This window comes from Argentina silus, assembly GCF_951799395.1.
Source record: "Argentina silus genome assembly, chromosome: 19".
In the NCBI taxonomy this organism is placed as follows: Eukaryota; Metazoa; Chordata; class Actinopteri; order Argentiniformes; family Argentinidae; genus Argentina; species Argentina silus.
In genome coordinates, this window is record NC_139673.1 from 7,999,925 (window position 1) to 8,027,876 (window position 27,952).

General features: G+C 43.3%; 1 protein-coding gene across 1 annotated transcript in view; it reads right to left on the minus strand.

Moving 5' to 3' along the window:
- galnt18b (UDP-N-acetyl-alpha-D-galactosamine:polypeptide N-acetylgalactosaminyltransferase 18b) overlaps positions 1-27,742 on the minus strand; it is a 55,629-nt gene extending 27,887 nt beyond the window's left edge. The window contains exons 1-3 of the mRNA XM_083691141.1: positions 27,223-27,742; positions 2,535-2,730; positions 1,433-1,599 (exon numbers count right to left, since the gene is read on the minus strand). Coding sequence (XP_083547267.1) covers positions 1,433-1,599; positions 2,535-2,730; positions 27,223-27,460 — 601 coding nt within the window. The 5' untranslated portion in view covers positions 27,461-27,742. The remainder of the gene's footprint in view (positions 1-1,432; positions 1,600-2,534; positions 2,731-27,222) is intronic.
- Positions 27,743-27,952: the final 210 nt, after the last annotated feature.

Below are 27,952 nucleotides of genomic sequence, written 5' to 3' on the forward strand. Positions count from 1 at the left end.
GCTAACATAGCCCTGAGGTAAAAAAAAAAGTGGGTTTCAGGTGCACAGGGCTTAGCCGAGGGGTGCAGAGGTAGTGTACACAGCGGGACGGAGAGAAGAGAAGAGACAATGGTAAAAGAAGAAAAAGATGAATGAGAAAAGAAGCAGAGGGGAGTCTCTGACTTACCTCTTATCCCAGCAGGTAGAGTATATGGTTCAGTCTGACCCAGCCCACTAACCCATTCTGTGGCATTCTGTAGCTTCAGTGATCTGAGGCGGATATCGTTGGCCTTCCTGGCTTATAGCAACAGTCCAGAACAAAGTCTACTGAGGGTCGTTTGCCTACATCTCACAGCTGACTTCATCGGTAATCATCTGTCCCCTCTCCCCTCTCCCCCTCTACACACCTGGCTGTGCGATTGCTGACTTAGCCAGCACCGGGGGACAGTCCACCCGGTCCGTTCGTAAATACCACACCTCTGCTGTGCTAACACACTCTGTAGTGAGACTCCATACTGCAGGTAGTTGTAGTTGGCGTTCTATTAGACCAGGCACAGCTGAGCCAAATCTCCTGTCTGAACCATTAAACACAGGGCTGGGGGGCCTTAACTACAGCAGAGACCTGGTGTATCCAAACACTTAATTACCTCTCCGATGGTGATCCACCTCAAGGCACATTTCCTGGCTTTTATTTTCTACTAATTAGTATTCCTTCACCTATCCATTTAATCCAATCAGCAAAGCGCCTAATTAGAGACATTAAAGAGGTAGATTAAAGAAAGGGAGCCGACAAGAAACAGAGTAATTACTAAGACTGTAAAGATCCCGACTGATATCCTGGAGGCCAACAGAGGAGGACCCACAGCGATAAACAGGCCCACCACTGTTCCAGTTTTCACTGAGGAAAGCAACCCAACGTAAACTATAGGCAACTTACCACTGTTTCAGAAGAGACTTTCAATAAATAGTGGCCTACTTCCAGTTTCAATAAATAGTGGCCTACTTCCAACATGACAAGAAATCCACCATAGACAACAGCCACTGTTTCAGATGAGACACATATTGTACATTAGCCTTTTTATACAGGCGATGTATCTCAGACACAATTGCTACAATACTTATATTGGCCTTCTGAGGTGGAGACCCAAATAATAGACCCAATGTGACTGGATCTTCCTCGAAACACGGAGGACGAAATTCTATTGAGCCTGAGAAGGTTCCTCCCTCACACCCCCACACTGTAGTTTTTTATTTTCGTCCGAGAGTTGTTTACAGAAGCTATCTAGTTAGTTATATGTTAGTAATGTCATTTCATTTTGAACACCAACAGCCCGCCCGCTTCTGACTGCTCAGTAACCATTGAACAAGCCTAGTTTGACAGACTAGCTGTACGTTCGAATGCACTTTCCCTATGGGACAGTTTAATCTCATCCAGTGCAATCTGAATACTCACCGCTGTTGCTGTTGTCGTCCACAAGGATGATCTCTTTGAGGAGATGAGAGGGGGTCCTGTTCATGGCTGAGTGGATGGAACGCAGGATCACAGACAAGGCCTCGTTCACAAAGATGAACACTATGCTCACTTGGGGCAGGTTGGAGGGATAGGAGATGTTTCTACACCTATTGGGGAAAAAAACGAACCGGCGGTGAGGTGAGGGGAGGGGAGGGGAGGGGAGGAGAGGGGAGGGGAGGGGAGACGGCATTTATGTTATTTAACATTCTGTTGGAAGATGGAAAAAAAGGTGAAAGAAATCAGGTTGTATTTCTCAGATATCTGGGCATTTTGTGGTCCTGGTGTTGAGCTGGTTGATATATTGATATTATTGGTAGACCTAAAAGCCAAACGATATTTGTAACAGTAAAATAACTTGTATTTTCAAATGCAGATTTGGTGGATCAAATATGATATGAAAAATAATAAATGGGATGAGATGAGCTATGACACGTTTCTGAATCTGTCTCCACTGTGAGAGAATGGCAGATTGAGAGGTTGAGTGCCTGTCTTTTATGTTCCTGAAGGTAGACAGAGGCGGTAATTACGGGAGATGAAATTGCACCTCATTGTTTTGAAGAACCACTTTACTAGTCCATTCCCTGTCAAAACATTGAGGGCTCAAGTTCTCTCAGCATAAGGCACTCGCTCAACAATGTACAGTAATCCAACAATGAGAACTCTGCTGTATAGTCTGTGTGCAGAACACTGTCAAACATTGTGTTAATGTCAGCTCTCTACGGATATCAGAGACACTAGAATATAAAGTCAAGTTCCCCCAAAATGGTCTGTAAGCTATGAGCTGTTTATGAAAGAAAGTCCTCTGCAGTTGGATAGAAACTTCCACATAAAGAATCAAACTTTGACCATGCACCATAATATCAAGAGTGACAAGACAACATCCCCACAACATTGTACTTAACCGACCCACAAAAAAACCTAAAACCGAGGTTTTAACCACCTACACGTTTGTGTAGCGAGGTGCAGAGCAGCAGGGGTGTGTGGGTGTTGTTTACTGCAGGGGTGTGTGGGTGTGGTTTACTGTATGGGCCAATGAGCTCACCCGTCAGGTCTGAGGTCTGGGATGGTTCTGTCCAGAGAGAGGCGGTCGCTGAGGTAGCCGTTGTAGCCGTAGTACTGGAACATCTTCAGCGCCACCCTGCGGCTGTCTGGACTCAGATCCTGACCCCAGTGGGCGAACAGGGAGGAGTCTGAGAAAGAGTTGTCTCCCTGACCGTCCTCTCCCTTCAACGGGGTTTCTGTGGGAGTCACAGGAAGACAGAAATAGCGTGAATATTTGTACAGGCCACCCACACGCGCACACACACACACACACACACACACACACACACACACACACACACACACACACACACACACACACACACACACACGCACACACACAATCCCTGCCTATTACTGACAGGGCATAGGAGGTGAGGGAAACTCATGAATAACAAGGTCAATGTGACCTGCCGTGTATTCGCTTCCACCATATTCATGAGAGTAGATTTCCCAGTTCACAGAGAGAGACGGCAGTCAAGCCTTGCTTGACATGAGCACTCAGAGAATGCAGCCACGGACGAGTGGTTCGTAAACCAAAGACAAATGAAACAGCGTAGATGGAATGATAAGCTCCAGAGAGCACCATGATGATGATGATAAAGCCAAACTTATGAAAGCTGTCAAACACACTCCTCCCTTGTACATGTGATTCCAGTGTTTACCAGGAACATGCAGTGTTTACCAGGAACATGCAATGTTTACCAGAAACATGCAGTGTTTACCAGAAACATGCAGTGTTTACTATAAACATGCACGGGGGGGGGGGGGGGGGGGGGAATGGGCCAAACACCCTGTCCCTACCGCTGCCATTCACAAATTGCCCCCCCCCCACCCCTCCATGTTGTGCCCTTTTTTGGGAAAGAGCAACGTGCCCTTCCATGACTCTATGCATGATCCCTGGTGTTTACTCCTGGAATCCAATTGAATTTAAATGGATCCCCCACTTACAGTCTCCCTCTACGACTCCCATAACTGCACACAGTGGAACACTATGCCCTGGGCTGTCATCATTTGATGCACTCATTCCCTTTAAATCCCAGTGTCTGCTGGGATTTTATTCAGAGGGATTCAACAGTGTGACATTGTGAGGACTGAATGACAAATCAAACACTAAAGGCTCAATGCCTCTGCAGAGTGATTTGAATGTGACATTGTGGAACAACTCTGTGACATTTACGGTCGCTGTGAAGAAAAGAAATCTGATAAATTTGCTCAAATCGTGAATGTGTGGTTTCGTCATAAATGACACTACAGTATAAAAGGGATCTGTGGCAAAGGTTATTCTATTGTATGACAGTGCACATTCTGTAGTGTGCTCATCTGGACGATTTCATTGGACGCAGTACGTCTCTAGAGAAAACCGGAGCGAACCAACCTAAGGTGCTATGGGGTTTCACTGTGTGCCTAACTTAATTGATTCAGTGTGCTGTGATGATGATGACATTTGTACAGTCTCTCGTTTCCTCCCAAACACACCTCACACGGTGACCATAAAGAGTCCAAAGTTTACCAAGAGGACAGTCTTTGTGTGAGGTATTACCGCAATATCTTTAGTACCCTTCCAGTCAGTCATCATCTCCCCCTTTGGGTCTCCACCCTCTCTCTCACTGTACAAGGTACAATACAGGTATTACATAGAACCCAACACCTTGTACAGTACACAGAGGGGCAGGGAGCGGGTTACTCGCTGGTTACTGGTTTCTATAGAACCAACAAGAGAGGGAGTGTGTTCAGGTCAGGTCAGGGCCGTTGTAACTCCAGCAACCAGTAAGGGAGAAGAGCTACAGAGGTACCAGTCAGGAAGCTGAGACTGATGAGGAGTTCAGGAGGGTACCGGACTGAATAAAAGCCAACTGTGAGCATTTGAGAAGATGCACCCTGCCTCCAGCAGCAATAAGTCTGGATTTATATCAGAACTGATGTTGATATCTGATTTTAGGGCTGTGGTTTTGTTACTGTAGGTTTCCAAAGCTCAGAAGAAATGTGATGGTTCAGATAATCTACTTTTTTGCCTGAATAGTCTCCACATCTTTCAATGCTTTAACGCCTAGATGTATCAAGACATCATGGCTACTTATTCACTTCTTAAACAATAGAAATTTTTCTCATTTAATGATTTAAATCACAAGTTTCAGTCAAAGGTTTCTTCTCCGTTTCAACAAAATGAAGGTAACAGAACATAATTACTATGTCAGCAGTATCTGTCATTTACATAAATACGTGCCTTTATTCACAAACATGTGTCAAACAAATAAGACATATAAGTAATTAAAAACATGATCATTAACATTCAACTGAACAAAATGTCAAGGGGGCACCCAAGTATGGATCCCTTCCAGCGATTTGTGCCAAATAAAACTTCACCTGAAACATGAAAAGAATGGAGCGTGACAACGAGAAGGGAGCTGAAACACCTTCTGACCCTGATCTGATGACAACGTGTTAATGAATACTACACTGCACAGACATCATCTGCAGTTCTGGAACAAAAGACAAGCCAGATAATTAGTGGAAAAATGATTCTAATCGTGTGTTAATTAAAGTATAACAGACGTGTAAAAAACCTCCAGTATAATAGGTAAACACAAAACATAAGCAAGAGATGATACAAGCAGGCATCCATCCAACTAATTCAGGAGGTACATTAGACAAGTGGAAAGAGATGTGTTTTAAATGAATCATAACTCTGAATACACAACCTCGATATTGTTTGCCTCAGATCTAATGGTATTTGTCAGAGTGTGACAGAGAGAGGAAACAATATTTACAATAGGCTGCATCTCTCCTCTCTGTGGATTAGAGACAATCTCACTCTGAAACATGGAGCCCCATAGAGCAACATCATACATCAGTGCCACATCTCTGCCCTGGCTAGCTCTCACTGGGGTGATGGAGTATGACATTTCATCTTACCGCCTGAGTGGCGTGTGCTGGTAGCAGGCCGTGGGACTTTCCTATGAAACAAACAACCATCATTCTCGACATCACTGGTAACCAAAACAGCAGTGGCGGAAAACAGGACAAATGTAATATGATAATGGTGTTTTGTTCTTTTTGAATCATCAAAGGCAGCAGCAGAACTGAAGACAACATCGTCCACCAACAAACCACCAATAAACCAACATTCGAGTTCACTCAAAGTACAGCAATCACTGGAGCCATATCAGCGGCGAATGCCTGAAGCCATGTACCTCAAGTTCAACACGCTGTAATAAAACTTTCAACGCTTTGAGGAGGAGGGGACTGCCTCACATTCTTCATTGGTATACATAATGATTACACTCCGACTGGGATGAAGTTCTAAAAGTCGTCCGATTTGGCGCGAACATGCCTGGAGGCTGGTTCATTGGAGTGCTTAGCGCTGGTGATTAATGAGGCCTACCGAGGCCCTTTCCTCGGGAGGGAGGCGCTAACGCGCCGCGGGCGGCTGGGTCAGGGGGGTTACTGTTTTGAAGACGGGGTTACCTAGGCAACTTGTACAAGCCGTGCGGCGCGTCGTCCCAAAGGTTCTTTTGTTTGGGGGAAGAATTCAGCGCCCCGCCTAAGACATGTACTGTGGGCGGGAGGCAGTCTCTGAGGTCCTATTCACCAGAAGAGAGCAACCACTCCATCGCAACATGTTCACTGCTCTTTGACAGAAAGGCCACTGTTAACCAGCTACTGTAGCCGGAAAGAAAACATACTTTATTTTTTCTAACTACCAGTGGCGCTTACATAGAATACTGTACATACATACATGTTTGATACCATTCATCATTGCTTGCTCCTAGCATTACAATGAGCCCGTCCTCCGATTTCTACCTCATTGACCTACTGTAGTATAGGACATACTGTAGCTACATCATTCATTCCTCTGCAAACCTGTCTGTGCGTGGTAAACATGGAAGGTAAACTCATCAGGGTCTGTAGGTTACATAACGGTGGTCACGCTGTGATCATCTGGAGACATGGCAGGTCACACACACAGCCCACAACCACAATTACATAAGAGCAGAGCCCCCTCAATCGATTCAGTCCACCCCATTCTCTCAGAAAACAACAATTATATGACATAACAGTCGCAGCATGACAACTCACTACCGTCTGGTCTCAAAACAAGAGCTTGAAAAAAGCTCAAAAACACTAAACACCAGACACTAAATAACTGATGTTTAAGGACTAGAAGGAAAGGAGAATAAAATGGAGAGGCCAGAGTCAATATATCTGAACTCTGTCATTTAAGTACAACTGCATCTCTGCATTTTAATAGGTGTCGGGGGACACCCACCCTAGCTTTCTCTCTCTCCTGCCTTGTCTCTGTTGGAGGGGAGTGTGTATGTCTGTGTTTGTGCATGTGTGTGTGTGTGTGTGTGTGTGTGTGTGCGTGATCGCACATGTGTGTGCATGTATGTGTGTATGTGAGTGTGCGTACGTGCACACGTGTGTGTGTGTGTGTGTGTGTGTGTGTGTGTGAGTGTGTGTGTGTGTGTGTGTGTGCGCGTGTGTGTAAGTGTGGGCAGTGGAGTGCACACATCAGTATGTATGAGTGTGTGGGGCTCTGGAGTTGGGACCCAGCGGGGCTCTGCCTTTAAACTGAGATGGCCCTCATCCAGACACCGACCGAGCAGCAGCAACAGCAACAGCAACAGCAGCAGCAGCAGCCGCACCACCACAGCCCTGGAGCTTATCAGCCGCCGACCAGCCTGGTGAAGTGAGTCAGTCAGTGCGCTCCATTGTGTGCACATCAGGACAAGTCACTTAGAGAGGCTGTGTGCTTACCGTGGCACATCAGCAGAGGAGAGAAAAAAACAGGAAGAAGGGAAACGGAAAACACAAAAGTGCCTTTATTCCTGGTCCAGGCAGCAGAGACAGCACAATAGCGCAGGAACAATGGCGGCGAGAGGCAGCGGGGGGGGCTGGTTTAGGAAAGGATGTACCCCCCCCCCCCTCTCTCTCCCTCTCCGCGGAGAGACAGGGTGAGAGTTAGAATGTGTATGGTATGCTGCCTCCTCTCCATTACTCCTCTCCTCAGTCAGGTATGCAGTGAGATGAATGACTCCTGTTTTAACAGGTAATTAAGACTCAGCAGCTCTCATCTGGGCTCCACCAGCCACCTTATCAAACACTATCAGGTGAGCAACTTACTGAGGAGAATGGAGTAGAACTGCACTCATGCACAAAGGGGAGGACATCAGCAGTAAGGGAGAAGGAATACACACACATATGGACACGCACGCACACACGCTCGCACGCACACACGCACGCACGCACACACACACACATACACACACATACACACACACATACACACATATACACACACACACACACACACACACACACACGAACACGCACACGCACTCGCACACACACACACACACACACACACACACACACACACACACACACACACACACACACACACACACACACACACACACACAGGGTCGGTGACCCTTTAGCTCCCCCTTCCCCGTCCTTGTAATTTTTTTCCAAGTAATTACATTATCTTTTCCAAGATTCATACCATGCTGTCATTACTAATTACGTTCCATAAATAAACAGCATCCTATTCATAGTTATCACAGTGATAAGACCACTCCAGAATCTGATTTAATTTCATCATCTTATCTCTATTCATCTCCCAGTGGTAGCCTTGCAGGGGGAAACATATTTCAACCAGAAATCGTTATTCTGACACACCCGAGGCAAAACGCTGCCATACATGGCATTGGCAAGTCAGACTGAGGCAAAGTTATATTGATAAAACCACCATAAATCTTTAAACGCGCCGTCGGAAAGATAGCAAAGCACCGAACCTTCAGTACACATCTTAGGCCGTCGTAAATCCCCCGTCCTGCGCAACGTGTAGATCTTATTACCCAGAATGCCTTGATAGCCCCAGACTTGATTTGAATGCTGCGTGTGTTTGGTCAGGCAGGTGTGCTGGGGGGGTCTTGAATAGACACTAGTGTGTTGCTACAGGAGAAGCAGCTGCTCCATTGAACAACGTCAGTGTACCGTGTGTGGATAGAGAGGACTGCCAAGAATTATGACATATAAAAATACTCTAAACCAGAATGCAAACGACACCAACAAAAACATGCAAAAACGTTCTCTGAAAACATAGAGCCAATGTAATGCAAGAAAAAAACATTATGTGTTCTATTTCCTTGGAAACTACATGGAAACTAGGAGCGGTCCTTGTGTACTGTACAAGTTGCCCAGTTACGTAACTCCCATCAATCAACACCACCGTGTCAAAGTCCCTGGTAGCTCAGATATCTAGAACAAGACTCCTACTGTGAAAATGAACTGCAGAATGATCTAGTAGCTCACACTCCCAATTCCACAAGGCTCAGTTCAGTAGCATTACATACACTGCATCTGTTCTTTTTTACCCAAAGTACTTTGGATTCTGTCAGTGCTAGCTAGCGCCTGCTAGCATGACAACACAAAGCATGACAAATACAGCTAATAGCCAATTAGCGTGGTCACAGGTTGGGAGGCTGTGTGGAGGTGGTGGGGGCCCACCCAGGCCTAATACATGACTGATAGAGTTCCTTGGCTGGGTCTTGAAGAGAGACCATTCTCTCATTAGAGCACGTCAGGGGCTGACAAGTCTTCCTGACATTGTTCTCTGTCTCTCTAGGAGTGGAGGGAGAGAAGGGGGTGGAGGGGAGTGTTACTACATATGTTTATTTCCAGGAGGGGAAACACGTAGTGGCAGAGTTTGGGCGTGGGGTTGGCATCTAGTTGCCACAATCTTTTGCTGTCTTGAGACAACTCCCTTTGGTCCATTTTTTACTCATTAAAGTAATAAAATCACTTGTCCCTTCAGGAAGGAAGTGACATTTCCATTTGTTTTTCCATCCTTTACCAAAGCATAGGATGGTACATATCAGCCTATTCCAACAATTCAAGGCTAGGAAATGATAAATGACGTCAAATGGAGCAGGCCTAGATCAGATAAAAATGAAAACATCGTTTTTCTCCCCAAAGCAAAGCATATAATATCCAGCGAACAAAGCCCAAAGCTAACCCAAAGCCCATCATTGCTGTTACAAAAACATGTTAGTATTGTTTCTTTACAGTCGAGCTTGGGATTTGGGTAGATGGGAATCTTGGAGAGGCTAGATGGGTCAGTCAATTAATTCAGTCAGTGAAGGTGTGTTTTGTATTGTCTCTAATCATGGGTATCTATATCCCTGAGCACGTATTGCCTGTGGAGAGCTCTCTCTCTCTCTCTCTCTCTCTCTCTCTCTCTCTCTGTTTCTGTCTACAAAGGGTTGTTTTTAAGAGGTCTTGTTTTTGTTTTGGGAGTCTCATCTGCGCTCAGCGCTCCGAACATGATTTCTCCTGAAGGGTTCCTGTTTTCAGTGTAAACTGGAGCCTAGGGTATGGCCTCTGCTGAGGGACAAACCTCACCACTGCAGGAAATAAATCAAAACAGATTTCAGAAGGGACACTTCAGAGAAGCTAAATGTACAGTAGCTGCCAAAGGGCATGCAAAGACACAGGGAGGAGGCGGACATGAAAATACTGTGCCACTTTTTGCAGTCACCTATACAAGAACGAATTTCTTATTGTGAATCAACTCAGTCTGCTCTAAATGCAAAGCAGAAAATTAAACCAAGGTCTTTACAGTAAAATCCCTTGGTCAATCTTTTGAATAAATATCAGTGATAGGCTACAGCTCAAATGGGTCAATACAGCCTTGGCCTGTGGTGAATGAGATGAGCCGTCAGGGATTATTCTTGAACAGAGACGGACGATACAGCGGCAGCTTATTGTTCAGTAAAATCACTGCAGGCAGCAATGTTTTTTCCACCATTTGATCCGTCGCAACATAACATTGATCAATGCTGAAGAGAAAAGACGAGATTCTCGATGTGAGTTTCTCTAAGGGCCTCTCTCAAGTTTATGATCCATACTACAGTATGTACTGTAGCAGGCAGCAGATCATGCTAATGAAAGATGAGGACGTGTGAGTAACAATTGTCTGTGTAAAAAAACACCCTCTCAAATCTAAACCTCAGAGTGCATGAATTATGAAACTGAAAATCAAATATAGATTGTGTTCATGTGTGTGGGAGATTTTAAAATGCTGTTTGATTGATGCTATTAATACAGTAGCTACTTGAATCTTTCATCAGGTTGAAATGTCACATGGACGTGTACTGTAGCATGCTCTGGTGAGTGCAAATTAGTAGCGAGGTCTAGGTTTGTCTGTGTGTGTGTGTGTGTGTGTGTGTGTGTGTGTGTGTGTGTGTGTGTGTGTGTGTGTGTGTGTGTGTGCCTGTATGTTAAGCTCATTTCTATCAGTCAACATATTAATCTCCTTAAAATATCAAATCAGGACTTGGGATTTGTTAAAAGTACAACTAACATGCCGGAATATTCAGGTATGCCTGAGTATTCGTTGCATTTCTGTTCTAAAATGAGTCAACACTACTACTCACATTTACTTAAGTTTCAAAACAAGTTACATACATATAGTTGTTCAATCTAGAGTGTGTTTCTTGACTACATCGATTTCCAATAAACCATTACCTGCCTTGATTGCTCTAGAGTCACCTTAACTGAATCTCTTTTCAAGTGTTCCTCTGTCAGTACCGGTATTAGAAACAAACTCAAATAGGCTTTTCTACAATTGTGTAAAGTGGTCAATGTAGTTAGACAAAAAAAGTAATCTTATTCCACAGAATCAATATCTAGTGGCAGAATACTGTATGCTGGGATCTTTTGTGGTTGTGTATGTGTTCTATGTGTGATGTGTATGTGTGTGTGTGAAAATTATGATCCCCTCCCCCCACCCCTAACCTTCTTGATTGGATCACAATATTCAGGAAATAAATACTTGGCTAAGCCAAATTTAATTAGATCAAGGCACCTTAAAGCTGCTTATTCATCTGATGATAAGACCGATTCTTAGCCGGACATATTAAAAGGGACAATATCTGTAATACGTACAGAATTATGCCTGAGCCATTACAGGTGAACATGAATTCCCAATAGCTTAGATCAAAGCCAGTTAGGTTGACAAGGTCTATTTTACTTTACAAGAGATAGTACTGAGATTTAGCAAAGGAACCTGCTGAAGTGAAGTTCACCAAAGAGAGAGGATAACTTTTTCACTATATTTGTCCGGTAACTGAATTATAGCTTATGATTAAATATAGATCTGTCGTGTTAGTCCAAAACCCTTTTTGACAGTTGGACAGCTGGAATTTGACAGTAGATATCCCTGTGAAATTCAACAGTTAATAATACATCGCCATTTGTGTTTGGTGTCAAGCACTTATTGGATAAGAACTTTGATCAACAAAGAACTCAAAAGCAGAGAAAAGGAATTATCTCCAAGACTAACTGTAGAATTCAAGTCATACTCTCCATAACCTCCCCCAACAACCTCACCAATCCACAAAAAGACTGTTGGGTAAAAACCCCCACAGAGGAACAGAATATGCGTGAAGGTTTCAGATCTTCTGCGTTTAATATTTCAATAACGGCTAAGTCTTTAAACAACCACAGATGTCATACAAAAGCCACTTGTGATGCCGTGTTTGGTTCAGTTTCTCACCCTCCGCTGCGTCTAAAAACAGACTTCCACTGGCCTATATATTGTAACACAGTTAAATCCATGTGGATTTGGGATTGCAGACCAAAAAACAGTGGAATCTCTCATCACACAACATCACAGTTATTCCGGCTGGTGCTAGCGCCCATGAATTATTCACATTGGGAGTTCTCTCTCGATTTTTTTACTGAGGGAATGTTGATGGAAATCTGGCACAGGTCACTCGACAGCCCAAGCCTTTGCAAGTGTTCCCATTAAATGCGCCTCTCACTCTGTGGCTGAAAGTTTTTTTCTGGCTACGGGTTACTCCTAATGGAATAGATCACACAGTGTGTGGCAGCAGAAGCAAAGATCACACCCCTTATTCCGCCAAAACACAGTTGTTGATCCAAGCAAGTGTGTGATTTATGTGTCCTCCATATGGTCTCTCTAACCCAGCCGTGGTGAACCAGCCTCATCAACAGGCTTGTTGCAGCAAGGGGTGAAGGAGAAGGAGAAGAATAGCCTGAGGTGGTGGTTGGTAATTGTTGTTTCAAGCCTTTCTTGTAAAACCAGCTGGCTAGATATGTCAAATCTCCCACATCACCCATCCCAGTTGAAGAAACAACCCCTGGAGTCCAATAAGTCCCCCATAATTAGACTGGTGGTGCGTGATGAGGAGAAAGGCTAGGAGCCGAAGGAATAATAAACAATAATAAGTGTGAGTGTGTCTCATAACGAGGTATTGTACTGTGTGAATGCACACAAATAGCAATGGACACATCCACCACCTTTCACCCTCCATGGATGAAGGAGGAATAGTCAGTCAAGTGTTGTTATCCATTTTCCTCCATTTGCCTTTACTTATCAAGCACGCTCTACTCCAGTTGGTCTTCAGCCTGAGAATAAAGAGCTTTCTCCTTTCTCATGACTGCTGTCTCTATATCCTTCCTCTCCTGGCTCCATCTCTCTCTCTCTCTCTCTCTCTCTCTCTCTCCCTATCTCTCTCTCTCTCTGAGGGAGTAACATGGACATGAGGAGGGCAGAATGTCAATGATTCCTCCTTCCTCTCCAGATGAACCTGCCACCTCTCCTCCTCTGCCACAGGACATCTTTAAGGAGCTCCAGTGACCGTGGAAACCTCAGAGATGGGACCAATGAGCACTTCCATTTCCCCGATGAAACATTCCGTCCTTCTCAATGAGCCTCAGCCCCCCTCCTCCATAGGCCATTACCTCTCTGATCGCAGGGAGCTGGGATGGAGGAGGCTGGAGAAAGTTGGGCTTTAAACAGCAGAGAGATTTAAACTCCTCTCAGATAGAGATGATAGAGAGTCTTCATGTGTACCAGACAGCCCTGATTACGCTCAGTTCTCCTGAGGTGGTAGGCTCCTCATAAGGCTACAGAATTGTGTATTTAGATGGCTCATATTTTTTTCATGAATTTTTTTCTTCTGTAAATATTTTAAGGCCAAGTAAAAGCTTTTTAAGGCCAAGTAATTATCACCTACCTTGCTACAGGAGTGTGCTTTTATTTATGTTAAAGCTGAGGCTAGCAAAACTTTAGTCTTGCAAAAACAGCAAACTCACATACTATACTGGTTGTATAAGAGAAAAAGAAAAGACACCCGTCAGTAATGATCGTCAGGGTACGCTTCAAGAAAACAAATTAACAGTGGGGGGGGGGGGATACAGTGTTCTACGTCACCCATGTCTCCAAAGCTTTGGTTTCCAGTAGTAGAATACCAAAGACATCCTTCTTAATAAAAGCTGGGCTTCTTACAGGATGGACCTTTAAACATCAGTAAATGGAGTAAAACTCCCGGGTGATCTGATGAATTGAAAATGACAAGCGGGATGTGGAGTTGGCAGTGGGTCAGTAGAACTCATACACAAATGGATCTGAGACTGTGGCTCTCATGCAGTCTATTGGCAGAGCCTCTTGGCATATTCAGCAATACTGAGAAGAAGAGTTGCTGAGATTTTCAATAATTCTGTAATCAGAGTAAAGCATGTCCAGGCTTTTCCTTACTTTTTAGAGTTCACTCCAGGAAAAAAAAAAAAAAAAGTAATTTTACACCATAGGCTATTACTATCGGCACTGGGGCTGACAATTCATGAGTTCTGAACCAAACAAATTCTTCAACTTCAATTCCATAAAGTGTTATGAGAGATTTAATTGACACTAACCTGTCTGCAGTGATGGAAAAAAAGGAACCAGTCCACAGTCCTTATCATCACTCTGCAGATGCCCCACTAAAGCACAAAAGAGGGGAGTTTTTTGCTGTGCCGCTTCGCAAGCACCTCAGGTCAGAGAGAGAGAGAGAGAGAGAGAGAGAGAGAGAGAGAGAGAAAGCGGCTGGCCGCTGATGGTAGCCATTGGACTCTGTTCCAGACTGACAAAGTGATGCCTGGTGGCTATTTTCCTCTATCGTGTTGTGTCAGAATATCTGTTTTCCAAAAAAGCTTCAAACTGTGTTTTTATGAAAGCGTCTGAGAAGCATCCATTGAGAGCTTTCAAAAGAAACATACAAATGCCCTGTATCCTTTAAATGGAAGACTATTCTCTTCTCTGTTCTTCTCAAACTGCTCTTGGCAGGACATTATTCCCCATCCGGGCCATGAAGACATTCAAGCTGAGACTGAAGAGGGAATGACTGCCATTCCTAGTGCATTGTGCCTGTGTGCTCCATGCATGTGTATAGTAATTACCGTACAGTACATTTATTAGCATAGTTACAGTATAGTTATAGTTACATTTCATTGTAATTAGTGTTAAGAAGTAAAGCGCTATCTATCATAACACAGAGCTGTGTTATCCTAACAGACAGTTATGAGAGATGCTCTGATGCAGAAAATCGTCCCCTGTTTGTGCATCAAAATAATATTTTATTAATAACCTTCATTAATATTTTTGTTGACATTCCTGTGGTGTGTAGTCATGCATTGCCAAAATAATAGAGATGTATGTTGTTTCGCTTCTCATGGAGACAGTTTGACAAAAACAGTGTAGGCAAGTCATCTATCTACCCTAAGCGGTGTGTGGGAGTAGATAATGAGGGGTAGGCTGAACCTGTGACTAAGGGTATAAGGGGTTATACACATGTAAAGATACAGACCGATAAAACCACACCATGCGCTTCTGATTTTCCTCTTCAGTGAATGTACAATGTGCTGCCATTTTCAGGAGCCCATTGTGGCTCTAACAGAAACGGACTGTGGTCAGGAAACATTACTGGTGTTGTAATGCCCAAACCGTGTTTGTTTGAGTTCTGCACCATTTAGCCGAATGCCCCCATGCAAACCCAAACAGCAAAGTAAGTATATTTTGGGAGAATGTTTGATGACTCCTGATTTCTCCTCCAGTATTGCCACCTTAAAACATATCGGGTCTATTTTTACAATTCTGCATTTGCATTCTAAAGGCAGCGGTGAATATTTGATGGCTTAGCACTTGTATGTGGTGAGGAGGCGGGAGAGGCCGAGGGAGGTGGGAGAGGCCGGGGGAGGCTGGCTTAGCACTCCAGGCGTAAACTCCTCTATGACCAAATACTTTGACCTCTGACTGACGTAGGCTGCCTTTCCGTAAGCTGATGGCCTTTATAAAGAACAGGGCGTGAGAGTGTGTGTGTGTGTGTGTGTGTGTGTGTGTGTGTGTTTGTGTGTGGTGTGTGTTTGTGTGTGGTGTGTGTTGTGTGTGTGTGTGTGTGTGTGTGTGTGTGTGTGTGTGTGTGTGTGTGTGTGTGCGTGTGTGTGCGTGTGTGTGTGTGTGTATGTTTGTGTGTGTGTGAATCGATAGAGAGAGCAGCAGTTGTTGAAGCTCCACAGATTGAAGGTTTGGAAGAATAAAACACTGCTTGCGGAGGGTGAAGGTGTTTTGAGGAGGTGGAATACGTAAACCAGGAAGGGTGAAGTCACGAGTCATGAATACTACAGACAGATACTGCTCAGATTTGGATTGTGAAAATCAACGTCAAATTTGTTTGATAGAACTTGTGGGTCGCGCAGACTTCCTTTTTCTCTGGGTTAAATCGTCAGGTTTAATGAGCAGTTGTACAGTACACAAGGCCATGCAATGTCACAAACGGAGACATTTATGCCATGCATTCTGGTCCATTTTACAGTACTATGGCGATTGAGCGCTCATTGATTTGATGCTCCTTGTCTGCTGTCAGCTGCTTACTATAGTAAAGATGCAGTGAAAAAAGTCCAGGTGGTGGAAAGGACTTAACCGGTTTTGACATTACTTATTTTTCCAAAGAAGATAACATACCTTAGAGGTACAATTTAAAAGTACAAAAAATGCCTCTGTAATCAGACTACATTTAAAGCAAAAACCTCAATCTGAAAGCTCAAAGCACTTTCATACTCCTGAATATCTGAATGATAAATACCAACGCATTGTTTCTACCCAATTTGCCTGCATCAGAAGTCAGATGTGGAAAATGCCCTTGTGCCACTGATGCAACTCAAACGCAACTTCAGCCTCTAAACTTCAAAAGGCTCAGATATCTTCACTCGGCATCACCTGAGAGAAACATTCAGTCATCCATGACTTGGTTCCCAGCAGGAGCAGGAGCAGGAGCACAGGCAGACAGGCTGATAGGGCTCTCTCTCTTCTCCTCTCTCTCTTCCTCCAGTCCACTCAAACAACTCCATATGTCTGCGGACATCCACATGAGGCATCTGACACGGACACTCCAAGTCTGAGAGCAGCTTTACAGAGAGAGGAGAGCAGTGCAGGACAGCCTGCAATCTGCCCTCAGATCTGTCCTATGCTAATGCAATGTCACAGGGGCTTTCAATTTCAACCTGGCAGAGGGAGAGGAGTGTGCAGAAGGAAATACATTTCATCATGACTTTACCGTAAATAATAACTGCATTTTCGGCCACTGTGTCTCATGGCACAGTTTATTACGTTGCTCTCAAAATAAAATAAAGCAGGTTTCTCTCTGATGAATGGGGAAGGACGTGATCTAACGAAATGGGATAGAAAGGTAATGGAGGGGGGGATATTCTTTGGAACAATTTTGCGATGATACAAGGGTTATAAACAGACAGGCCAAGATAATACTGCCAGAGGCTTCTGGTGAGACACAGGAACCCAGGTGGCAGAGCTATCACAGTGGCAGGATTAGCGTACAGAGCATTTGGTCTTCTCTCTCAGCAGGACAATCTAGCGGCTTCCCCTTCAAGCCTTACCTGAACCTTCTCTGAACTACTTCTTTGTTTTAACATGCCTTACACAATCTCTATAATCCACAAAACTATTAACCCTAATCCAATGTTTGTGTTAGTTCCAGGATAACAACGGTCTCTAGAGAAGGCTAAGATTAATTATATCACAAATCTAAAAGTGCAATTAGGCAATGTCTGCTTCTACAGCATGGGCTATTTTTTGTCCCCCTAGTGAGATTAGTCAATCTATGAGACAGAGGTGACTAAGCAGCTGGGCTCTGCCCATCGGCTAGAAGGGGACTGTTCAATAGGGCAGGCACGGTTGGCTTTTCCCTATAATAATCACCCCACCATTTCATTGACGCCATCTTTTGTTTTTTTTCTGAGGTTTACCACAAATATGCTGGGACATTCAAAGACACCTTTTTTGCACGCTTCTCTGACTTCAGAACAAAGAATCTCCTCAAGGCGTTTTACCTCACGCATGTTTTCACCAGAGCAACAACCTTTCAAAGGACATCATTGCTTATCAAACGTTTCTGACTTGAGCCAAGAACTCGGTCTGACACAATAAGGCCAGAGCATAATCTGCACCTGCAACACTGCTCTAGCCAAGGAACAGATAAGGATGTTGTCTTAGGTTTAAACCTTTCAGTTTAAGATAACTAATAATCTCTACACAGCAATCAATAAATCAATACATCCACTCGTCATTACTAATGACTACACTGGCATGTTTATGCTGACACAAGTCAATATGATAATCGCTGATGGCAGGACATGATTTAGCGTTTATGACTATTGAGTTATTGACAACAGGTCCAAGCTGGCGGGTATAGCAGAGAGGCAGTCAAAGGCTTGGGTGGTCAGTAGTGTCTATTCTGGGAAAGGGTACACATGTAGTGGTATTCGGTAAACAGCTAACGTGCACCACCATACTTTATGAGCAGCACAAGCTTTTTTCTCAGGGCTACGACGGTTATTGAGCATGCCAGTGTTTTTCCACCTCTCTACGGTCGTCAGTCTTGTGAGAGTGACCTGTTCAGACCAGCCTCCTCCAGGGCTGTCTGCCTTTCCTCTCTGCCATTAAACACATTGAGAGAATCTACATTCCTCAACAGCCTTAACAAGAATAATCTCTCTATGGTATGGTTAGAAGGAAACGTATACATAAGCCCTTAGCTGACAGTTTCAATACATGTTATTAAACATATCCAGGGCAGTTTAGTGGGATATTTCAATCTTGCTCCACAGTAGATTGTTGGATCTACTGTAGAGGATGGATGGATGCTGCTTCTGCCTAGTGACAGATGGGGGACACTTGGAATGCATTAAGATAATGATAGATGATCAAAGATAATGATGACATTACACAGGATAGGAAATTACAGTACAATGACTGATTGGCCTACATGTACTAATATGCGATATGAGGAAATGATTCAGGGCACTTCTTTGATACGCACAGGCAAGCATGTCTTCGTCATAGCAAGGACATGTGATTGGACAGCTTTGACATAACAATAGTGAATGACAGGGTCCATCTCCGCCTAGTCGATGAGAGAGGGTACCGTAGATGCCGGTTGCGACGGTGATTTGTAAAAAAAAAAAAAAAAAAATAATAATAATAATGGAATCCTTGATGCCTTGAGGTGTTTTTTACACCCCAAACAACTGGATAACGGGAGAGAATGTGCAACAAGCAATAACAGAGTAATTATGTTTCAGGGTGAAAAATAATCGCATGAGACAAGGTGATAATTGAGCCTTGAGTTTCACCATCCTGTGGGTGTGAGATGCCTTCCAGACTCAACACAGCAGCACATATGCCGCAGTCTGTAACGGTGCGCTAACTCCTGTCAAGTTCAGGGAAATGCACAACTCTGCCTAACTGGCCTTATTCATAACTCCTCGCAGGTTCACTCCATTCCCTCTAATTAATAAGCAATTATGTTCCATTGCCTCTCATTAGAATCCCCCGCTCAAAGATATGGGTGAAAACTGAGAGTGGCTTGTCTGTAATTAGCTGGTTCATATACCCCTAGTTTATAGAAATTAGGAAGCCTCAGCAGGAAAATAATAAGACCACCAAAGACCACTGACAGTTCAGCAAGACTGAAATGGCAAGAGCCTCAACGTTATTCATGTTCATATGAGAAATTACCTCAGAATAATAACACATGATGACCTACAGTCATGTGGTTCCATTAACCGTCCACTTCGGGATCCGTGATGGATTATTCATGTCTGAGCGGCACCAGGCGTGAGTGCGAAGGCGAAGGTATGAGGTATGACACATGAGGTTTGATTCACATCTCAATGCAGGTTAACTGTGATGGATCCCTAGGCTAGTGGTGATGCAGTCTTCCGCAGGGGTCCCTCTCCGTAGAGAGATCTGTTCTATCTCTGTGGGTCTCTCTCCATCTTCCCTCATTCTCTCCAATCAATCTCTCGTGGGTTCACATCAACCCCAGTGAAGGATCATACTGTACAGTCCAACGATTACTGGAGAACGCTTACCAGGAGAAGAGACATAGAATGACATAGAATGACATAGAATGACATAGAATGACATAGAATGATTTCAACTCTCCTTTGGAGAGACAGTAATAAAAGGGGATAATAAAGTGAAACCCTCTCTTAAATGCTCAGACCTACTGGACCGATGTTACCTTCGAAATAACACGTCTTCATTAAATATCTCTAACCCAGTTTTGGAATTGAGTGGTTGACTGCTGCACACTGCAGTAGTATGACCCCGATATGCACCACTGTGCTAACTATTCCTTAGGGAGTTTCTATATGAATTCCTGAATAAGACAATGTGTGTGTGCGGGTGCGAGTGTGTGTGTGTGTGTGTGTGTGTGTGTGTGTGTGTGTTTGTGTGTGTGCGCTCCCTTGTGTAGTACATCATCCTGAGATCAGTGGGGATCAGGAACACCACCAAAGAACCGGTATGTTTACTCCTGTACGTCCTGCTCTATGTGAATTCTTCATAGATCAATATATCAAAAGGCTAACACAGCAAATTTATATTTATATATTTATATAATATATATATATACATAAATTATGGAATAAAACCAAAAATGGGGGCATGGGGACATGTCAGTAAGCATGTAAAGCACTCCAATTTGTCACCTTCACTCAGTTTCCTCATTTTGCCACATTGAGATGAGCCTTCCCTAAAAAGCCTGTCTGGTGGTTGAACATAACCTCCCTCCCTGTGTCCATGTGTGCACTTAGCAAATAGCCCAGGCCGATATTATAGGAGTGACGGGTACAAATTGCTGGGGATGATGTTGGGGTAAAATAGGGAGGAAGGACAGGTGTGGGGCCATGCTTATCACTGTAGAACAGAGAGGGCCGTCGCTTCTGTTCCAAGAGTGCAGCTGTCCTGAATGATTTATACATTTGTTGAGGATAAACTAGACCATGACTTTCTAGATGTTAGCACAGATTTAGTGAACCATAGCGCGAGGAAGGCTACAGCGGCAATGTTCCTGGATAAGTTATTCCAACAATCAGCCTTGAATCTACCCTAAGGTCACCACAATTACATGAAAAACAGTTGCTTAGAAATAGCGTGGACCAGTAGTCTTGAAGAAATATAGTACCATAGACATTTTCTGTTTCGTGTAAATTGTCAGGGGACAGTCTTTGAACTGAAACTCCTACAAATGGGGTTTAAAATGCCTAATGTATTCAGATTTTCCTCATGATGGGTTTGCCCTCTGGAGTCATGGTAATTAATTGTTTTCATTAGCAAGTGTTCTCCAGTGCATTTATCTCCCTATCATTCAATCATGGTTCTATTTATTGGAAGAGCAAATCAACATTTGTGAGTCTCCCTTCCCTTCTCTTTCACACTTTCTCACCGGTGGCCTGACCATCACACCGACTCGGACCTGCTTCACATGCAGTTTGGCAGCCGTCAACACTTCTCAACAGTAGGGCCAACAACTGCACTTTTCAGTGACGGAAGTTTGTTTTCTGAAGAGCATGTTAGTTCCTGTACAAAGTACAGTCTGAGATGATCGGTTTATCATTCTTAGAGTACAGCAATGATGCTGTAACTTCATTTGTTGATATACTAGACATGAACAAAGACAAGTGTGCTTTGTTCTCAGTGAATATGCCATGAATGAGAAGTGTAATCACCTCACATTTCTGAAAAGGTAAGGACCGGGTTATAAATAAATGTCCACGTGACAGAGCAATAACAGGACTTCTACCCTGTTACCAAGGCATCAATGTTGCCGTGGCACCCTCCACCAATCCCCAACCTGCTAAGGTAATTAACTCAGGGAGTTGCCAAGAGGAAATGTGAGGATGAAAAAGATGCAGTAGTGGTGAAGGAGATATCAGCCTCCCTTTGAGGGAAGGATGTCTCAGCATATTGGCAATGAGGATGTTGGTCTCTGTCTCCTCTGTAGAGGGTACATCAAGAGATTTTCAGTCCAAAGCAGGATAATTAACCAAATGTCAAATGAAAATATTTTCGGACAATCCTGCCTGCCTGTCAATCAGATATGTAGACTTACGACTTTGATGTATCGCCTAATGAGACCAACCGTGACCTGAATCACCAATCACGGTTTCAGGAATATTTTGGGCAATATCTCCACAGACAGCAGATCAGACCAAAATGAACAGGGTTGTGGTGCCCTGATGTTCCAGCAGATCAAATGAACCACTTGCTTGCAATGAATATTTAAACTCTATTCAACACGTACCACATCAAGGTTGCAGCCATTATCACATTCAATACATTGCAAAGTAAAGGGAGCAAGATTTTTATTGGAAGCAACAAGGCAGATAAATGCACCTTACTGTACCTAAAAATCACACAAAAAAAAGAAAACCCTTTTCTAGTTCCCTGAGCACTTCACGAGAGCTTCAATTGAAAATGCATGACAACTTGTATCCCAGCCCCTCCAGTAAGGAGTGTATTGCACAAACACACACACACACACACGCACGCACACACACACGCGCACGCACGCACACAGTCATGCACGCACGCACGCACGCACACATACACACTCATGCAGGCACCCATGCACGCACGCGCACGCGCATGCGCACACGCACACACACACACACACACACACACACACACACACACACACACACACACACACACACACACACACACACACACACACACACACTCCCCCCACCCTCACTCCTCTACTCATCATGAGCAAACACTCATCGTAATTTAGGGGGGTTTTCAATAGATTTGACGGGTTGATTTGATTGAGGTCATCCAATGAACAAGCATAATCATCTCCTACTGAATCAGCACCATTATTGGCTAGTACTCCCCGAGGACCTACTTGCCATCCAATCAGAACGCACACTCACTGAACACTTTATTAGGAACACCTGTACACCTTCTCATGGTGGAGGTGATGTAATGGAGTGGGGAATGTTTTCTTGGCACACTTTGGACCCGTAAATACCAATCAATCATCGCTTGAATGCCACAGCCTATTTGAGTATTGTTGCTGACCATGTGCATCCCTTCAATGGCCACAATTTACCCATCTTCTAATGGCTACTTCCAGCATGATGATGCAGCATGTCACAAAGCAAAAGTCATCTCAAACTGGTTTCATGAACATGACAATGAGTTCAGTGTTCTTCAGTGGCCTTCCCAGTCACCGGATCTGAATCCAATGGAACACGAGATTCACAGCTTGAAAGTGCACCTGAAAAATCTGCAGGAATTGCATGATGCAATCATGTCATCATGGACCAGAATCTCAAAGAAACATTTCCAACATCTTATGGAATCAATGCCACAAAGAATTGAGACTGTTTTGAGAGCAAAGGGAGACCCTACCCAGTATTAGTATATTGTTCCGAATAAGTGCTCGGTGAGTGTATATGAACACACAGCCCAAGAGGTCAAATCAACCAAAGGAGCACTACCTTTTCACAAAAACAAGTAATAATAATACAACAAGTAATAATGGACCCATGCTTAAATTGTGCCTTCTTTATGGTCAGATGGGAAATCTATAGTAGTCTCTCAAGGACACTGCTGTGCCTTATGTTTAATGGGATACAACTCCCTTTAAATCAATATTCAACATGAGATGACAGAGGGATGTCTCAAGTGAATGTGCAGCTACTGTGCCTATGCAGGGGACATGATGTAAGATGTAAGCGAGGACTCTGAGCTGACTGAAATGTGAGGATGTGGGAATACTCATAAAAACCTGAGTAAACACAAGAGAGCCACGAGGACCAAAATATGAAATTCATCAGAGCATATCAAATTGGGTGTCGAAAGCTAAGAGTCTATTTTTTGGGGGAAATGAAGTAAGAAATACATTTCTCAACCATATTCCATCATAAGAACAGCGATAAGCAAAGGCTTTGACTTCTGGTCAAACATCTAAGAAAACCATAAAAAGTTTTAGATTTAAAGATTTAAAGGTGTTTAATGTTCAAGTATAGACCCCGGTCAACTAATATCAACACTTATATTTGAGGAAATGGTTTGGCTTCTGTAAGTTTATGAATCATTGCCCAGTCTCCCTGTCATTCTGTTACCAAAAACCCACATAAGTGTAAGATATTTGTAGATTTCTCTGCCTCATGAGGAGCAAGCATAATGAAAATTAACACAAGCAGGAAGTATAGGTAGACCTATCAAATATTTGTAGTGTTTTTGCTGATATCGATTTCGTTTATGAATTAATAAGTGATTACAACTGGTAAGTCTATCACCAAATCGGTAACAGAATGACCAAATCAAATCAGTAACAGAATTACTTAATTTGAATTGGCTACATTCACATAATGTACAGGTTGTACAGAACCTAAAAGGGTTCTTCGGCTGTCCCTGTGATGGAACCCTTTAAGGAACCCTTTTAGGATCCATGTAGAATGCTTTTGGATTCCATCTAGAATGCTTTTGGGTTCCATGTAGAACCCTTTTTTTCACAGAAGGTTCTACATGGAACCCACAAAAGTTCTACATGGAACTTAAAAGGGTTCCAAAAGGGTTCATCCACAGGGACAGCTGGGGACAACAGTGGGAAACAGTAGTAGTTCCAAACCACTGCATCAACATCCTCACCAATCACCTTGTCAAAATCCTCATCTCATGCTCCAATAAATGGAGTCTTCATTGTTTTGCACGCTTCTACAAAAAAGACATCAAAGGGTTTATCTTTATCATTAAAGAGCGAACACATATGGTGTGGCGTCCCAAAGACAGATTTGAAACTAGGAGCATATTGGGTGTCTCTGTGTCTACTTGTATTTATATATTTTTTGCTGCCAAAAGTGTAGACTATTTTCTTTTTGTATAATGAAGAAAAAGACACTGAAAACCACAACATTAATGTCATATTAAATTAAGAGTTTCATAGGATTTATGTTTCTTGCATGCATTTCTGTGGGGGACCCATTTAGTCATTCTGTTACTGGATGTAAATCCACTCCACTCGCTCAATAACAAAAAGAGATATTTTTAAACTCAAGGTATGATATTATAGCTAATGCCCAGCTCTTTCTGCAGACATATTTGCATCTTAATTTGGAGCAGATATTTAATAGACTTCTGGGGAAACGTGGTTACATAAAAAACCCTGGGAGATTTTAGAATCATTCTGTTACCGAACTTTGAAGCTGCACAGTTCTTAAAGTGAATGTTTTTTTGCGTATTTTTTTGCTGTTGGAATTGTTAGAAGTCATTGTGCTTACACTTGAAAGTGAAAAATCGAGTCCCAGGGTCATTCTGTCATTGTGGAATTGTTCATAATGCAGGAGAAAAAAAACAACAGAATAGGACATACTGGAACTTGTACACAAAGCGTAATAAGTCAGCACCTCCTAACTGACTCCCAGTCTCTCTCTATCTTAATAGCGCTCTGTGTGACAGTAAAACACGAAGCCCTGTGTGTACACGCATACATACATTTTTGGTTACCAGTTACCACATATACAATGTGGCTTAGAAGTTTGAACGGCTGTCATTTTTGCTAGTGTTATGGCAAGTGTTCTAAAGAGGACTAAGTAACTGGTTGTCTGTTTTTTCTTACACATTCATTTTTGAAATCTTTCAGGAGCACGAGGCATGCCAGTTACACTTACGATGGGCGTGTATGAACATGTCTGCTACCAGGCACACATCTCAAAGGACTGTTCATGCCTGCTTGCTAGGACGATGCCATGTCTGCTGTCTGTGCAGGGGTGTAAATGTTTTATTCTAACATACAGTGATGCACTGAGGCACACAGTGTGAGCTTTCTAGTGGAACAAAAACTCTTCTGGAGTTTGAAACTCTTGAAACCTGCGGTGTGGCTCTGCATGGTGTGGCAGTGTAGAAGGGGAGTAGCATGCTCTGGGTGGTAGGAGAGTAGAAAGAGGTAAAGTGCAAACAAAGGGCTTTTCATTCTCTACACTTAGATTTCCCGAGGACCAGAGAAGTGTACTTAGATGTCTGTTCAGAAACTTCTGTGAGTGAGCAGCAGTCTTACCTTGTCTGCTGTTCTATACGGTAGATTCATGTATTGAAGGAATGCCTGTGTGTCTTAAATCTTCTCAAGACAACTTGACAAGAGTGATAACACACCCTAAATCTAACTAGCACTCTCAGGTGAGCTAAATGTTTTAACAGTCAAACCTCTATAGACGGTAGGGAGGGCATTCTGTCCTGCCTTGCTGCCTGGATCTGTGCCACAGTGGATTAATCTTTTAATGTTGACCCTAATGCCACATTTCCTTCTTTGACCAATACAAATAGTCCAAATGTTTCCTTTGCAGATAAGGCAATGGCACAGATACAGGGTAAACGCATGCAGCTCCGTTTAGCAGACTGCCGTTGGAGCCACACCAGTGAAATGTCGAGCTGGCTCCAGAAGGAATGTTTACTTGAGTGACCAGCCAAGCTTGGCTACAGTGAAGTCCACCCCTGCCCCTGATCGAGGGAGGAGTGAGTGACTCTGTCTGCATGTAATTCATCCTCTACCTTGCCTGCACCATTTCAGAACTGGAACCGGACTAAAAATAAGAGTCCCAGATGATGACAAGAGTAAAGCTTGAATGATGACACAAAGAGTCATATATAGTAATATAGTAATATATGCACATGGTACAGAATAGAGGAAATGGGAATGCTACAGCGATGGAAAAAGCCTGAGGGAATTTGAGGAGGGAATTCCTGACATTCCCAAGTATTGTACACAGAGCAGTCCAATGTTGAGGACATTCAATACTGTTATCTCTTCAACAAAAGGGCTCTTTTTGTCAGATTCTCACTGTAGTCATTTAATCAGTTACCCCATTTCACTCATTGTGCGTCAATTTAGCTTGTGAAATAATACCATGAAGTATATTGTAAATTCTGTCAGTGGAATGTGTCTGCAAGTTCTCTGTTTCAATTCAGTACATGTGCATACTGGTTTCTATTGTTAACAACCTCTACAATGTAACTGAGTATTTTGATATTCCAGGAGGAAAAGGTGAAAGTCATTGTCAAATTTAAAGCACATTATAAGGCACTGTTCCAATTACAATGCAGCTTGTGCCTGGAGTCTGGACCAACCTTATGCCCCCAGAGAGCATGAGTGCCCTTTGCAATATTCTCGTTGTCCTTTGCCCTACCTAACGCACATAGTCCAGACAAGCAGCCCATTAAAAAGTAAACCTAAAATGGTCACAGGCTTGAACTGAATTAAAAAGTAAACATAGGATCATACTGACAAATATACAAATAAGAGACACATGAATTATTTAGCCATTAATAATTGCATGCCATTGTTTGCTTAATTTATGGATATCCACTTTTCTTTTTTCTATATTTGCTTCACAATTCATATACTTTTTTCTACTAATATTCAAACACAGGACATAATCAATTTCCTGGAAGAGGGCACTTAGAATTTCCCGCATTATTAACAGTCATCATGTTCAGTTACGATAATAACAATTAAAGCAGCATACTTTACCTTGAATGTGCTGGTTGACAACATTCTCGAGTCGATCAAGTCTCTCTATGATCCGTAGAGTGTCTCCCTTTTTGTCGCCTTCTAACTTTTTCTCTGGGACAGGCATAGGGACTTTGATATATACATTCGCGATATAATTAGTGACCCATCCGACGTACAGCAGGCACACGATGTTAGTCATGCCACTCAAGATCACGCATGTTGACACCATAGTTTTGGTTCTCCTAGTGCAAGCCATGCCGACATCCCTCCACACAGCCCACGGTATCCCGCACACCACAGAACAAGTGCGACAGTCGCCAACCAGAATCCTACAGTGTGCGCGGCGCGGCGCGTCACTTGTACTTGTGAGCGACCTGGTTCAATTCCTGCAACTCTACACACAGATAAAATATGTGGTGCTATAACGCCGTCTACAAACGCCTCCGCCTTTATTCCAAATAGGTGGGTTTTCACAAAAGGAAAATGTCTCATTCGTTGAAAAGTAAAGGTGCATATCTCAGCGCTGAACGCTCCCTGTTTCGCTCCATTGCAAAATCAGCACCAGTTGTAATTTCACGGACCCACAGAAGGCGAATCGAATGCGTTCATCAGCTCTAGCCAATGGGATGTTCTAATGGGGTTGTAATCTGTATGCACTTGTACATTGGTGAAATGTTAATGATTGTGAATGATTTTACATCTGATAACAATAATTGTATATAAATGACAGGTTTTCAGTGTTGGATTA